General features: G+C 52.7%; 2 protein-coding genes across 3 annotated transcripts; both read left to right on the top strand.

Moving 5' to 3' along the window:
* Positions 1-3364: 3364 nt before the first annotated feature.
* On the top strand, positions 3365-7513 carry amdhd2 (amidohydrolase domain containing 2). Its single transcript, XM_068337579.1, has 11 exons — positions 3365-3652; positions 4270-4400; positions 4585-4721; positions 5313-5452; positions 5658-5712; positions 5781-5993; positions 6068-6156; positions 6243-6495; positions 6570-6638; positions 6871-6972; positions 7054-7513. Exons 2-11 carry the CDS (start codon positions 4318-4320, stop codon positions 7131-7133), a joined length of 1221 nt encoding a protein of 406 aa, XP_068193680.1. The 5' UTR covers positions 3365-3652; positions 4270-4317; the 3' UTR covers positions 7134-7513.
* A 342-nt stretch (positions 7514-7855) lies between these two features.
* On the top strand, positions 7856-15709 carry LOC137610100 (calpain-15-like). 2 transcript variants are annotated; one of them, XM_068337550.1, is made up of 12 exons: positions 7856-7976; positions 8681-8848; positions 9786-10755; positions 10934-11142; positions 11252-11435; positions 12298-12521; positions 12609-12734; positions 12807-12959; positions 13227-13388; positions 13746-14115; positions 14363-14541; positions 14629-15709. In XM_068337550.1, the coding sequence occupies exons 2-12, from the start codon at positions 8691-8693 to the stop codon at positions 14759-14761; spliced, it is 2868 nt and encodes a 955-aa protein (XP_068193651.1). In that variant the 5' UTR covers positions 7856-7976; positions 8681-8690; the 3' UTR covers positions 14762-15709. The 2 variants fall into 2 exon arrangements, with proteins under 2 accessions (XP_068193651.1, XP_068193650.1); XM_068337549.1 differs by having other exon boundaries at positions 14625-15709.
* Positions 15710-15839: the final 130 nt, after the last annotated feature.

The raw sequence follows: 15839 nt of genomic DNA, 5'->3' as shown, positions 1-15839 counted from the left end.
CAGGAACAAAACCAGAACCCTTTGTGGACATGACATTTGAACGTCCCGCGTGAGAAGCTGCTGTTGGGACATGGGTGCTTTGGGACAGGGGTGCGTTGGGATGGAGGCTCGTAGATGGATGCCTGTGGGGGGAGGGGCGTTCCAGGATGGCGCTGGGTGTGTGTTTACCTCTGTGTATTGGGCCCGTCCGTCTTTGTCCCGATGACAGTCGGAGGGGTAATCTGACATCCATCACGGGCTTAGTGAGCAAGACACTGAGAAGAGGAGGAGACAATTGGTGGGGGGGGTCTTTATTCACTGGGGAGGGGGGTTAGGACTGAATGAAGACCAACAATGGACAGACAGACAGACAGAATCTGATGATGACGATGGTGGTGATGATGATGATGGTCTCGCTTTAGGCCTTATTCTGGAGCAGCTCAGTCCCTCCTCGGTCTGGTTCTCTGTTTGTTGTTGTCGGGGGTTCTGTGGTGTTCCGTTGCCCCGGTAACGTGGTGATGACTGGCCACAGACAGAACAATGGTCGGATTCCAAACACAATCTCGGTTTACAGTCCCGTCTGACTCATCCACCCCGGCCAGCGGCATTGTTTCAGTCGAATGCTGCGTGTTCTCCTCACGCCGGGATAGAAACATCCCATAATAACCAGCGCCGTACGGCGGCCTGAGCAGCAGGAGGAGGGAGGTCACCTGATACCTGCAGCAGGAGAGGCGGAGCTTTCGTTCTTGGTTGCAGCAGTTTGACCTTGGCGGGACAAGCCCGGGCAGGACCAGGACTGCCCCCCCCACTTCTTTAAAGATTCTTTTATCAGTTTCGCCGTAGTCGCCGTAGCGACAACAGCAACACCGTCCTCCTGCCAGCACCCGGTGAGGCCCCGTCCCAGCCAGAAGCCTCCACTGGGGGCGATCAGCCAATCAGCTCGTTGTTTGCGTCCAAGATGGCGTGATGGGGGGACGTGGGAGGCGGGGCCTTTGTCCCGCCGCTATCAGGCGGCTGCAGCGCCATCTTTTATTGGCTGCTGGGTGATTTGTGCCCCATCCTCATCATCATTTAGGATCCCCACCCGACCTGTTTGTGCCCCCCCCGGTTTGACCCGTCTGGTTAACAGCTGTGACAGTACGACCAGCTCCGCTGCTGATTGGCTGAGAGCCGATGACCACGTGTTTAAGGTGCAGAGCAAATCACACCAATATCACCGATCACTGAATCACAGCCTCACGGTGCTGTTAGCTGTTAGCTGTTAGCTGTTAGCTGTTAGCCGTTAGCCGTTAGCGTAGCTGCACGCTGGCGGTTTCCTGGTCCTTTAATATGTGAACTAATAACCTGCTGAGGGAATGATTGACTCCCTAAAGGCTCGGATGCAAAACGTTCAGCGTCGCTCGAGGAAACCGTTTATGCAAAACGTCCCCGTTTGACCTTTAAATGATGGACCCCCCCCAAAAAAACCCCAAACAAACCCAAACCGCTGCAGCCTGGTGGTTATAATAAAGCCTCAGCAAGTTAAAACCTCCTCCTCCCCACCCAACATCACTCCTCTACAGCTGTGTGACCCGGGGGGGGGCCTGTGTTTGTGTGAGGGGGGGTGATCTTTACACCCCCCACGAGGCATCAGACAAACACTTATTAACTGAGAGGAATGCAAACAGGCCGGAGCTCCTGGTGGAGGAGGTGTGTGTTTGTGTGGGGGGGGTGGATGTATGGTGGGAGGTAAGGGGGGAGGAAGTGGGGTGAAGAAAGGGAAAGGACACCCCCCCTTGTAAATTCCCCACCCAGGAGATTGATCCGGGGTGTTCCAGAACAATGCATCTCTCCCAGCAGGAACGAGGAGCCCTGATGGCCCCCAGATGGAGGAGCCCCCCCCCAAAGGCACACACACACGACCCCCCTGTCGTCTATGTGACACACGTACATTTATCATTACCTAATATTTATAGTTTTATTAAGACTTCACTTAATTGCCCTTCCGGGACTGGGGGGGGGGTGAGAGGAATGGGGGGTGTCAGGTGTCACTGTTTCCTCTCCAGCTCTGTTTGCTAATGGATCTGTTTCTTCCCGACGCTTCAGGTCTGTTTGCAAATGACGGCGACCCGTCAGAGGTCAGAGGTCACAGGAAACGAGGGCGGGGCAGTGGGGGGGGGGTCCCGACGTGATTCTGCCTCAAAACTTCAACCGTATTCCTGCGTGTCGGTTCACTTCTCATTCGTCACGCATGTCGACCTTTACCCGTGACCTTGCTGGCGGCCGTCCCGTCCCCCCCCCCCATCGGGGAGTTCAGCGATCCGATTGGAATCTCTGAAGCGAGGAGACACCAGAGGATTATGGGCGCCTGAAAGGCCTCGGGGCCATGAATGAGATCGGCGACGCCAAAACAAAACCCATGTCGCTGGTGGGGGGGTGGGGGTGCTGGAGGGGAGGGGGGCGCTGGGGGGGGCGGTGACGTCACGTCCCAAAACGTCTCCAAACATTCAGCAGAGACGCTGCCAAGTCTTCTGTTTGGAGGGATGGAGGTCTTCATCATCTTCATCCACGCTGGTGGTGGTGGGGGGGGCAGGTCTGTGCTCATGGGTGGGCTGGGGACTGGTAGTGGTCGCCATGGGGACGGGCTGCAGTGGGGAGGTATCCGGCTTACTGGAAACGTGTTTTATTGTTGACTTTCAGGAATGGGGTGGGGGCTGCTGCTCCTCATTGGGGGGGGGGGTCATCTCATCCACACACTCACCCCACGGGTCAGACGCAGCCTGATGGTTGTGTGTTGAAGCAAATACATCCCAGGTTTTATAAGGTAGATGATAAAGGCAGCGATAACACACACACACACACACACACACACACACACACACACACACACACACACACACACACACACACACACACACACACACACACACACACACACACACACACACTACCGGAGGAACTGAAACCCAAACGGAACTGGAGGAACTTTTGTTTCTGGAGGAATGTCAAATGATGCACTCCAGCTCTCCCTGGTGGTCATGTACCGTAACTACAACACACACACACACACACACACACACACACACACACACACACACACACACACACACACACACACACACACAGTAAAAACTGAAGACGATGTCCACAAAATTTATATTAACTGTTTATATTAAAATTTCTCCTGGTAATTTTTCCCATTAATCATTAATCCGTGAAGTTTTTCTGGTTCCGTGGGTCGACACTACACAGAAACATTCCGGAATATTCACTCTGAATTTCCACTCGTGTAAAAAATTATTTTATTTATTCAGTAATAATCTGAAAAGTCCCATAAATTAAATTTAAATTAATCGGTTTCACGCCGAAGAAGAATCAGGAAGCGGCAGCACCCGCTGATCAGCTGACCGGCTGGTCACGTGACATCCGCTTCCACGTTCCTGTCGGCCAGGATCATTTGACCGGGGATCGGTTTCACGACAACAGGGTTCACCTGCGCTGCCGTGTCATCATAAGAACAAGTCAAAGTTCAACCGGAATGTCCCGGCCTGCGTCAGAGGTTCCGTGTGGTGACGTCACGGCTCTGGACCGAGCGACATGCTGACGTCTGGATGCGGTTTGGTGTTCCGGATTTAAAGTCCAGCCGAACTGACGGTTCCGTCCCACCGAGCCGTCCACCGTCCGACCCGCGGAGGTACGTCACATCCGGTCGGTCCGGAAGAGTTCGGTTTGGAACGATTTAAACACCGAAGCAGAACAGTTAGGGGCAGACATCAGGGCAGACGTCAGAGCAGAGGTCAAAGTTCAGCGGCTCCTCAGATAAAATCAGCTATCGATCAGGTGTCTCACCTGTGGATCAATAGGTGATCAAAGTAAAGAAGGAATGACTCAGTTTGTCTCAAAAGGATTTAAGTCTTCAGATCCTTTGGTTAAACTAAACTAATACTGAACTAAAACTAAACTAATACTTGGCTAAACTAATACTAAACTACAGTAATACTAAACTAAACTAATAATGAACTAATACTTGGCTAAACTAATACTAAACTAATACTAAAATAAAATAAAACTAAACTAATAATGAACTAATACTAAACGAAACTAATAATGAACTAATACTTGGCTAAACTAATACTAAACTAATACTTAACTAAACTAAACCACAACTGCAACCAGTTAACTTGAAATAAAACATCTGTTATCTGTGTTTTTTTCTGTTTGGGGAAGCTTCTGGATTACGTGTCTTATTATTTTAACGTCTATATTTCATCTTTATTTCATCTCTATTTCATCTTTATTTTACTGTGACAGTGACAGGAAGTAGAGGGGCGGAGCCTCCACACCTGACGTGAGGGAAACATGCCCACCAACAAATCAGTGTCTGATGCCCCCATCACTCAGTTCATCAACTGTAGGATACTGAGAGAGCACCAGCTGCAGAGGTCACACACACACACACACACACACACACACACACACACACACACACACACACACACACACGTACGCACGCACTAGCTCTTACTCACCTCAGTGAGTCCAAATATCCAAAGTCTCACTGTGTGTGTGTGTGTGTGTGTGTGTGTGTGTGTGTGTGTGTGTGTGTGTGTGTGTGTGTGTGCGCAGAGAGGACCTGTGGGTGCGTGAAGGACGTATTTTAGATCCAGAGAAGTTGTTCTTCGATGAGCAGGGTTACGCCGACCAAAAAGTCGACTGTGAAGGGAGCATCATCGCCCCGGGCTTTATAGACGTACAGATCAATGGTACACACACACACACACACACACACACACACACGTTTATCTTTACATATCATCATGTGACGCTGCTTTCAGGGTGTTTCAGCGCTTGAAATAACGAAATCAACAGGAACAGAAGAGGAAGTTACCAAGATAAAAGTCTAACTTATTGTTGGTGTTGTTTAGTTGAAGGTTTAGTTCTAGTTCCAGGTGTAGTTTTAGTTCCAGGTGTAGTTTTATTCCAGTTGTAGGTTTGGTTCCAATTGTAGTTTTAGTTCCAGGTGTAGTTTTAGTTCTAGGTGTAGTTTTAGTTCCAGGTGTAGTTTTGGTTCCAGGTGTAGTTGTAGTTCCAGGTGTAGTTTTATTTCAGGTGTAGTTTTAGTTCCAGGTTTAGTTTTAGTTCCAGATGTAGTTTTGGTTCCAGGTGTAGTTTTAGTTCCAGGTGTAGTTTTATTTCAGGTGTAGTTTTAGTTCCAGGTGTAGTTTTAGTTCCAGGTGTAGTTTTAGTTCCAGGTGTAGTTTTATTTCAGGTGTAGTTTTATTTCAGGTGTAGTTTTATTTCAGGTGTAGTTTTATTTCAGGTGTAGTTTTTAACACCAGCTTCTCTCCTTCCAGGCGGCTTCGGCGTCGACTTCTCTCAGCCCAGTGACGACGCTAACGTCGGGATTTCTTTTGTGGCGAAGAAGATCCTGGAGCACGGAGTGACGTCCTTCTGCCCCACCCTGGTCACCTCCCCCCCGTCCGTCTATCACAAGGTGCTGGAGCCCCGTCTCTATTGTGTTAGCTACCAGAACCGTTAGCTACCAGAACCGTTAGCTACCAGAACCGTTAGCTACCAGAACAGTTAGCTACCAGAACAGTTAGCTACCAGAACCGTTAGCTACCAGAACCATTAGCTACCAGAACCGTTAGCTAACAGAACTACCAGAAGCTCCACCATAGCTGTTCTGTTCTTCGTAGGTTCTGCCTCAGGTCAGAGTTCACAACGGGGGACCACATGGAGCTGGAGTTCTCGGTAAGAGCCTGGGGTCGTGTTGGGTCATGTGACCTGAAGCCATGATCATTGGACGTGGTTTTCCCCAGGTTTCCACCTGGAGGGTCCGTTCATCAGCCTGGAGAAGAAAGGAGCTCATCCGGCTCAGTTCCTGCGGATCTTCCGGTCCGGCGGCGTGGAGGAAGTGATGGAGGTCTACGGCACCTTGGACAACGTCGCCGTGGTGACCCTCGCTCCGGAGCTGGCCAACAGCCAACCGGTGGTGACGGCGCTGTCCCAGCGGGGCATCACGGTGTCTCTGGGTGAGCGTCTCGTCGTCCGGTCCTGACGGGACCGATTGGGTCTTCGTCGTCTGACCGCCGTCTTCCTCGCGCAGGTCACTCCGTGGCCAACCTGTCCCAGGCGGAGGAGGCGGTGCAACACGGCGCCTCCTTCATCACGCACCTCTTCAACGCCATGCTGCCGGTGAGCGACTCGTCGTCGCCGTGGAGACGACCGACCCGTTCCGTTCGCACTCTGTGACGTCTGTCCCGTCCTGTGTTGCGGTCCAGTTCCACCACCGGGACCCGGGGATCGTGGGTCTGCTGACCAGCGACCAGGTCCCCGACGGGAGGCGGGTCTACTACGGCATGATCGCCGACGGCATCCACACCAACCCGGCGGCGCTGCGCATCGCCCACCGGTCCCACCCCTCGGGTCTGGTCCTGGTGACGGACGCCATCACGGCGATGGGACTTCCTCCCGGACGCCACACCCTGGGCCAGCAGGTCATCGAGATCCAGGGGCTGCACGCTTACGTAGCAGGTCGTTAGCATCACAGCGTTAGCCGCCCTGGTTCTGGTTCTGGTTCTGGTTCTGACGGGTGTGTTTCCTGTCAGGCACCACCACCCTCAGCGGCAGCATCGCCACCATGGACATGTGTGTTCGCCACTTCAAGCAGGTCTCAGGTCAGTTCTGGTGTTCATTCATCAGCCGTCAAACCGTCCAATCACAGCTGGGCTTCCATCGGCGGTCAAAAACAAAAAAATATCTTTTCCGTCACCATGACGACAATGATTTTTCCAAGTAACTGCTATTGGTTGAGGATCAGTGATGTCAGAGCCTTGTCGTTTTGCTGTGACTTGATCGGTTTAAGTTGCTCCGGTTCTGATTTCTGCGATCTGCTCTCTTTGCGGTCAGGCTGCAGCGTGGAGGAGGCTCTGGAAGCCGCCTCGCTCCATCCCGCCGAGCTGCTGGGCCTCCAGCGCCAGAAGGGAAGCCTGGACTACGGTTCGGACGCAGGTCGGCGTGCAGAAGCCCCGCCTCCGCCACGGCGAGTCGGTAACCAATCGGTAACTCCGCTTTGTTGTGTGACTCCTGCAGACCTGGTTCTGCTGGACGACGCCCTCAACGTCAGAGCCACCTACATCTCTGGGGAGGAGGTCTGGAGGAAAGCACCATAGAAGAAGAGGAGGACCGCAGACGGAACCATGGTGCCTTCAGGGGGAGTCGTTCACCGCAGAACCGACAAGCTTCATTCATCGCAACGCACCGAACTTAATCTTAGAATAGAAATAAAGTGTTAAATCAGAACCAGACGCCGGGAGGAGATCTGCGTAGAGGAGACGAATGTTTCATCAAAGTTCGACTTTACATAAATTTATTTTAACAACCTGAACAAACTGCAAGGAAAACTTAAGTTTCAGTCAATTTGCTTTGGATGAAAGAAGAGTTGTGTTTTTGTTCGGGCAGTAGCTTTACTTCCTGATCAGCTGATGTCCATGAGAACAACTTTATTTCTTAGATAAAATGGGTTTTTTTGCTGATAAAAATGCTGAGTGGATCGGTTTGTTCGCCGTCTGGTTCTGAATCGTCCCGGTGGACCCCCGTCCAACTAGACCCAGATCAGTCTCACAGCAGCTCATTGCAGGGCGTGTGATAGCAGCATCTTGTCACATGACCTCAGTCTCATCCTCTGATTGGTTTGATCCCGGAACCATAACCTGGAAGGTAGATTCTACTGGAGTTAAATGTATTGATGATACACAGTATATATACACAGGTATGCAAGTTTTTTTAAAATATATAGGTTTCTTTGTTTTGGAGTAGAAGGAACTCAGAAGTCTGCAAACAGGAAGGAGTTTTATTTTGAAATCCTGCAGCGGAAGTGCGGTGTGTTCCGTGCGCTTGTCGGTGCTGATGAGGGGAGGAGGTGACGGTGCATCTCGGGGTTAGACGGTGCACGGAGGTCCCACCGGCCGGCAGCATCCGTCCGGTCCGCCGGTGACGCGTCGCTCTGCGGTCAGGTGAGTTCACGGCCGCTCCGTCTTCTCGGCTCCCGTTCGGGAGCACCGGGTCACCTGGAGGCGGGTCCGCACCGGGATGCAGGACAAAGCGCCTCCCGGTGTTTGTGATGAAATGTAGGTTTTCACGTGTTGATGGTTCGATCAGACAAAGAGATAAAAGCTGCTGGGATCACAGCAGGAGACCGGTTCGGTTCGGTTCCGGTTCCGATCAGGACCACCGGATCCCAAGTCCTTGTTCAAGGACGAAACTGTTGCGAGGCGAGGAAGAAGAGGAGGAGGAGGGTGACATCTGGACCGGACACCGTCCCTCAATGATGGAGCTCAGGTCCAGCTTGGGGGGGGGGGCTCTCTGCGTCCGGATCGATACAAAGATCTGATCGATCAGATGGTTGGGGGAGCCAAAATCAGTTGATGCTCTGCGTGCGTCCTGATAAATAATGCATCATTTATCAGCAGGACACACACACACACACACACACACACACACACACACACACACACACACACACACACACACACACACACTCTGCCGGTGTGACCCGGTTAGTTGGAGGTTAACTTTCTATTTGTGGGTCAAATGTTCCTTTTTAGGAACTTAATTCTTGTCCAGATTGAAATCTTTTGCCCCCAAACCTTAACTTGAACACAAATTGAACCACCTTTATGTGTCTGTTTGTGCCCCCCCACATACACACACACCCCAGCCCCCCAGCCATGGGAGGTTCCACCTCTTCTCTGGCAGAGGAGGAGGAGGTCGATGCCCCCCGCGGCGCGGCGCTGCCCCCCTCGCCCGTCATGGGGTGCCTGAGGAGCAGCCAGAGCTCCTCCATCCCCCGGCAGCTGTGCAGACCCAGCAGGCACCGAGAGCGCAGGTAAGATAATCGATCAATATGATCGATTACAATGATTGATCAGTGTCAGTATGGGTTTTCAGCCGCTCTGCAGATTCTGTTGCGGCTCCGCGGCCACATCGTCCCGGTATCCGGTTACAGGAAACGTGATGCCGGCGGGGAAATCCCTGATGACCGGGTGGAGCCGGGAGAAAAAGGCCAGAAGCTCCAGGATGTTAAACACGGATGATTTTCGATAAAGCAGGAGATAAAGAACAAAGTCAGGCTTAAATCAATCAGAAAAAAAAAGATCTAAACTCAGGTTATCTTAAACAACATCAAGGCAAAACAGGAAGAACGAGAATTTCAGGGGATTAACCAGAGAAATCGAATATTTGGAAAATAAGATAAAGGACAAATTTATCCCAAAAAAAAGAAGTAAATTTGTATATATGACTTTTAATTTTCTATAATTTTGTCTATATCAATAATTTTTTCGCATGCATGCGTCTGATTGTGTACGTCAGGTTTGTTGGGGGAAAAAAGTCAAATTTAAAATTTAGAAATATCAAAATCCTGAATCAAGCATGAATAACGTGGCTTTAAAGGGTTAAACAAACCATTCATGCAATCATTCATTCATTTTCTGCTTCTTGGGCTTTCGTGGGTCACGGGGGTTGCTGGAGCCAATTCCATCGCTGAGCCACACGGGAGACGAACGACGACTGAAACAAGTTAAAAATGTCAGAATTAAATCTGAAACACGACCAGATTAAAGGTTGTTGTCTAATCCAGATTAAAAACCCCTCGTCCGTCTCGTCGAATGTTTTGTTTCGTGTAACTGCCCAGCAGGTCACCTGTGCAGGTGTTCTGTACCTGTCAGGGTCAGGGTGCGTTACCCGGGTTACCGTGGGACCAGTCATCTGGTCTCCATGGTGATGACAGACGATGATGTCACAGATGTCACCCCCTCCTCCAGCTTCTCCTCCGGGTCGGTCCCGCTGCAGCGGACCCAGTGGGCGTGTGGCTGCTGCACCTTCCTCAACGCGGCGGGGGCCCCCCGCTGCTCCGTCTGCGAAGCCCCCCGGCGGAAACCCGACCCCGGCTCGGCATGGGGCGGGAGCGGCAGCAGATGGGCGTGTCCACGCTGCACGCTGGCCAACGCCCCCGACAGCCCGTCCTGCGTTCTGTGCGGCTACGCCGGGGCGCCGACCCAAACCGGGGGGGGCCCGGACGTCCATCCGCGACCCCAGCGCTCCACCAGCTGCTTCGACCCCCTCAGGACGGTGTCCGCCGCGCCCGAAGACGAGGACGACCTGACCTGGGAATGTTCCAGGTGCACCCTGAGGAACACCCCCACCTCCATGTCCTGCTCGGCGTGTGGGGGCCCCCGCAGGCTGTCGCTGCCCCAGATCCCAGCCGAGGCTCTGCTGGTGCCTGAGGGCTGCGACGGGATTGGGTCACGCCAACCTGAGGCCGCGGGGGGGGCGCCGTCGCTCTCCGTCTCCACCGGAGGGGAGTGTCCCCCGGCGGAGGCGTCGGCGCTCACGTCTCCGGGTGCGAACCACCCCGTCCCCTGCAGCCGCAGAGAGGTCCCGCCCCCGGACGGGGGCGCCAAGCCGGCATGTTGCCCATCGTCACAGCAGGAGGCGGGTCGGCGGCTCAGCATCCTGAAGGAGGAGCCGTCGCCGGTGTCCCCCACCCCGGCACCCTTCCCAGCGGCCCCCGCTCACCAGGCGGAGGCGTGGTTGTGTCCGGCGTGCACCCTCATCAACAGGGTCGCGTCCCAGCACTGCGCGGCCTGCCACACACCCCAGAGCCACGCCCCCCAGCCCGGACAGGCCCCACCTACCAGGAAGAAGGAGAGCGTGTTGGGGGAGGCGCGGCGGCAGAGCGACGAGGAGGAGGCCAAGGAGCTGTGGGAGAACATCGTCGGCTTCTGCAGAGAGGTTGGACTCAGAGCGTCGCCACGGTAACACGAACACAACATTTAGGTCACATGACAGGTCAGCTGTTTCAGAGAGGACACAAAGTGACCAGTCTCTCCTTCCTACCTTTCTTTGGAGTCATGTGACCACTGCTTTGTCAGATGTTTCTCCAACGTTCCGTCGTCTGTCTGATTCTCAGAACTCGGTGACGTTTGTGGACGACAGCTTCCCCCCCGGACCCAAATCTGTGGGCTTCCCCCCGGAGGACAGCGTCCAGCATCGGGTCAGGAAGTGGCTCCGCCCTCAGCAGATCAGCTGCTGCCACGCCCGTGACCATGTGGTGAAGTGGACCGTGTTCCGCACGCCACGCCCGTCCGACATTCTTCAGGGGCTTCTGGGTAACTGCTGGTGAGCCAAAGTGATTTGATTGATGGCGTCTAGTCTGCAGCAGCGTCTGGTTCCAGATGGATCCGGTTCAGTGGTGGACCCGGTTCAGTGATGGCGTGGATGCTTGCAGGTTCCTGAGCGCCCTGGCCGTCCTGGCCGAGCGTCCCGAGCTGGTGGAGAAGGTGATGGTGACGCGGTGGCTGTGTGCGGAGGGAGCCTATCAGGTGCGTCTGTGCAAAGACGGGGCGTGGACCACGGTGCTGGTGGACGACCTGCTGCCGTGTGACGACAACGGACACCTGCTGTTCTCTCAGGTTCCCCCCTAAAGCATGTTGACACGACCCGCAGGAGGACGCGTACCTCACCGGTACCCACTGCTACTAACTAACCATTACTAGCCACTACTAACCACTACTAACTACTATTAACCACTACTAACTACTACTAACCACTACTAACTACTACTAACCACTACTAACCACTAACTACTACTAACCACTACTAGCCACTACTAACCACTACTAATCACTACTAACTACTAATATTAACTTGTATTAACTACTACTAACCACTACTAACCACTACTAGCCACTACTAAACCACTATTAACTACTAATACTAACTTGTACTAACCACTGCTACTACTACTACTACTAACTCCAACCAACCACTGCTAACTACAACTAACCACTGCTGACTGCTACTAATGACTACGGAATACTACTAAATATGACTAAACACTGCTAACTATTACTAACTATTATTAACCACTACTACCTACTACTAACTACAAATAACTACTACTAACCGCTACTTATCACTACTAACCACTATTAACTACTACTAACTCTTACTAACCATTACTAACTACTACTACTACCAACTATTAACTACTGCTAACACTAACTACTACTGACTACTACTAACTACTAACCACTACTAACTACCACTAACTACTACTAACTACTACTTATAACTATTATAACTAGTACTGCTGCCAGCTTGATCAGCAGCTGTTTAACTCTTTGATGACCGGTGCTCTGCTACCGGTCACTACGTGATGACTAACCTACAAAGAACCACAGACTGTCCTAACCCCACTCCGCCCCTTTCCCTGCCCCTCCCCTTTCCCCTCCCCTGCCCCGCCCACTGCCCCGCCCCTCCCTCCACCCCCAGGCCCAGCGGAAGCAGCTGTGGGTGGCCCTGATAGAGAAAGCCCTGGCCAAGCTGCACGGCTCCTACTTCTCCCTGCAGGCGGGGCGCGCCATCGAGGGCCTGTCCACGCTGACGGGGGCCCCCTGCGAGTCCCTGGCCCTCCAGGTCAGCACCACCAACCCCAAGGAGGAGCCCATCGACACCGACCTCATCTGGGCCAGAATGCTGAGCTCCAAAGAGGCTGGGTGAGTGTGGGGAGGGTCTCCTGATGGCGGGGGGGGGGGGGGGGGGGGTCCAGTCCGAGTCTGTGACTCCTTCATGTCTGCTGGCAGGTTCCTGATGGGGGCGTCTTGTGGGGGGGGCAACATGAAGGTGGACGACTCAGAGTACGAGTCCCTGGGTTTGCGTCCGCGTCACGCGTACTCCGTCCTGGACGTTAGGGACGTGGACGGTCACAGGTGAGGCTTCACATTCCCTTTGGCTCTCGGTTCCGCCTCCGGTTCTCTACACCCCCCTCCTGGGATCCTCAGGCTGCTGCACCTGAGGAACCCGTGGGGGCGCTTCTCCTGGACCGGACCCTGGTCGGACCACTGGAGCGACTGGCCTCCGCACCTGAAGAGGGAGCTGTGCGCCCTGCGAGCCGAAGATGGCCTGTTCTGGATGGACTTTGGGGATTTCGTCAGGTGGGTCAGACGAGTCGACACAAGGTCGAACCAACGGCCTGCTGTTCACACCTGTTCACACCTGTTCACACCCGTTCACACCTGTTCACACCCGTTCACACCTGTTCACACCCGTTCACACCTGTTCACACCCGTTCACACCTGTTCACACCCGTTCACACCTGTTCACACCCGTTCACACCCGTTCACACCCGTTCACACCCGTTCACACCTGTTCACACCCGTTCACACCTGTTCACACCTGTTTACACCCGTTCACACCTGCAGGTACTTCGACTCGGTGGATATCTGTAAGATTCACTCCGACTGGCAGGAGGTTCGGGTTCCGGGTGTTTTCCCCCGAGGAGCCGACGCCCCGGTGACGGTGGCGGCCCTCACGGTGCTGGACAGGACGGCCGTGGACCTGGCGTTATTCCAGCAGGGCAGCAGGTAGGCCACGCCCACCGATGCCCACTGACACCCACTGACACCCACTGACACCCACTGGCACCCACTGACACCCACTGACACCCACTGACACCCACTGACACCCACTAACACCCACTGACACCCACTGACACCCGCTGACACCCACTAACACCCACTGACACCCACTGACACCCGCTGACACCCACTAACACCCACTAACACCCACTGGCACCCGCTGAGACTTCATAGATGCTACACCTCCCCCTGCTATCACGACTCACCTGACAGGCTCCGCCCTGTCCGCCATACTGTGCTGTGATTGGCTCAGCTTCATACCTAGGATGTCTCCCGTAAGGGTTTCTCGTCCTGCCCCTGCAGGCGGTGGGACGCAGCGGAGTGCCCCCTGCTGGATCTGTGTGTGCTGGTGTTCCGGGTCTCCTTCACCGACTCGGGGGTCCTGACTCTGGGTCGCCTGCTGGCCCACAGCCGCCGGTCGGTCCGGAGGTTCGTGGGTTGTGACGTCATGCTGGAGCCGGGCGAGTACGCCGTTCTGTGCTGCGCGTTCAACCACTGGCACACGGCGGCGGCGGACGGGATGGGCGTGACCGCCAACGGGGCGGAGCTTCCCGGCTACACGCTGGCGGTCTACAGCTCCAGGCTGCTGATGGTGGAGCAGGTGACGGCCTCCAACACCACCATCGCCGACGCCATCATCCAGCTGACGGAGACCAAAGGAGAGAGACACGAGGTGATGCTGCGTTCGCTGCCTCCTGAGGTGATGTTGTATTGGCACACGGTTAAACGAGGGGTTCCTGAATGCACCATGGGGTACAGTTAAACCTCGGTTTATGTCGTTCTGGTTGTCATAAAGAATTTTCCTCCACTTTACGTCTGTCAATCAAATTATGGAATAATTAAATCACTAATAAAGTGGTCTGAGAACCACCAAATTGTGGTGGTGCGTTCACTTTCACCCGTGTATCTGAATTGTTCAGGGTCGAGAGGGAATGACCTGTTACTACCTGACCCACGGCTGGGCAGGGCTTATCGTCATGGTGGAAAACAGACACCCCAGGCATCACCTCCACGTGTCATGTGACTGCAGTGACAGCTTCAACGTGGTGTCGACGCGCAGCAGCCTCAAAGCCGTCGACAGCATCCCTCCTCTGCACAGGTCCCCGCATCACCACCATCAGCCGGATGCAGCAGAACCGGTCCGGTTCCGTCCCTGTGGATGACATGTTGTTTGTCTTCCAGACAGGTGCTCGTGGTTTTGTCTCAGCTGGAGGGAAACGCCGGATTCTCCATCACGCACCGGTTGGCTCATCGGAAGGCCGTCCAGGCTTCTCTGGGGAACTGGAGTCCCTCCAAGGCCATCCATAGTCCAGTTCTAAGCCCAGAGACGGCAGGTCTCCACCAGCCCAGACCCCTTTGACCACAAGGACCAGATCCGCTCCACACTCTGGGCCTGAAACCAACAGCCTCCACACACTTCATTGAGGGAGTCGGGTGGTGTTCAGATTCAGAGCTGCTCTGAGACAGAAATAATCCCATAGGTGAAACTAAGTGTCAAATTTACAGGAAAAACATGTGGATTTAAAAATCCACTTTTATTTAAGATTAAAGAAATACTTTAAGGTTTAAATACACAAAACACCCTGAGATTAAAATCTGAAATTAATGAGAAAAAAAGAACATTCTGATTTATTCTGATAGAATCCTCAGGAATTTAGAAGAAAACCAGAAACTTTCTGATATTGAACTTGTATATCCATAAGAAAGAATCCTATACATCCCCTCCAAATAAAATCCCAAATACAAGAAAAAAGTGGGATATTAAGATTAAAAATTTACATGATGCAATATCATTTAGATTAAGTTATAAAAAGTTATGCACACATTTAATTACAGGCTAATTTATTTTCTTTTTGTTGGAGGCTCACTGGAGATGCTCTCCAGAAAAACATCCACAGTTTGATTCAACTTTGCAAAATCAAAAAAGATTGACGACTTATTCGTGTGATGGGAGCAGCTCCACCTCCAATGACCAGCATTCAAACCTCAGTGAACAAAGACGCACTTTAGAACCAGATCAGCCCGGGATTCAGGTCCACTGATCTGCACTGATAGATGAACAGACATGGGTTCACGCCTCAATATTCAGTAGTACTGCAGTATTAGTAGAGAAACGTAGGACGTTTATAGTCTCAGACTGTTTGTGTAAAAGCATTAGCACTTTATGAACCTTATGCTGGATTCTACTGTAAATGAGATGTTTTCGAGTGGAGAAAATGTTTTCTTCTATTTATTCCGATCGTTTTATTTGAGAAAAAAAATATTAACTATGCAAATGTTTTAAAATATGTCAATTAAAACATGTAAAGCTCTTAATTTTCGCCTCTTTTATTAAATATTTTTAATTTCTGTCATATTAAAACCTTTTAAAGACAATATTCATTTAATTTCCGGTCT

The sequence above is a fragment of the Antennarius striatus genome, chromosome 16 (genome assembly GCF_040054535.1).
Source record: "Antennarius striatus isolate MH-2024 chromosome 16, ASM4005453v1, whole genome shotgun sequence".
NCBI classification, from domain to species: domain Eukaryota; kingdom Metazoa; phylum Chordata; class Actinopteri; order Lophiiformes; family Antennariidae; genus Antennarius; species Antennarius striatus.
The sequence above is the reverse complement of the archived record's forward strand: the minus strand, read 5'-3'. Positions and strand labels throughout refer to the sequence as shown.

Bases quoted from the DNA above. Each gene is read 5' to 3' on its own strand.
- LOC137610100 (XM_068337549.1), top strand. From the start codon at position 8,691: ATGGGAGGTTCCACCTCTTCTCTGGCAGAGGAGGAGGAGGTCGATGCC. The intron at 12,960-13,226 runs GTGGGTCAGACG...TCACACCTGCAG, and splicing joins GACTTTGGGGATTTCGTCAG to GTACTTCGACTCGGTGGATA. The intron at 13,389-13,745 runs GTAGGCCACGCC...CTGCCCCTGCAG, and splicing joins TTATTCCAGCAGGGCAGCAG to GCGGTGGGACGCAGCGGAGT.
- amdhd2 (XM_068337579.1), top strand. From the start codon at position 4,318: ATGCCCACCAACAAATCAGTGTCTGATGCCCCCATCACTCAGTTCATC. The intron at 5,713-5,780 runs GTAAGAGCCTGG...GGTTTTCCCCAG, and splicing joins ACATGGAGCTGGAGTTCTCG to GTTTCCACCTGGAGGGTCCG. The intron at 6,157-6,242 runs GTGAGCGACTCG...GTTGCGGTCCAG, and splicing joins TCTTCAACGCCATGCTGCCG to TTCCACCACCGGGACCCGGG.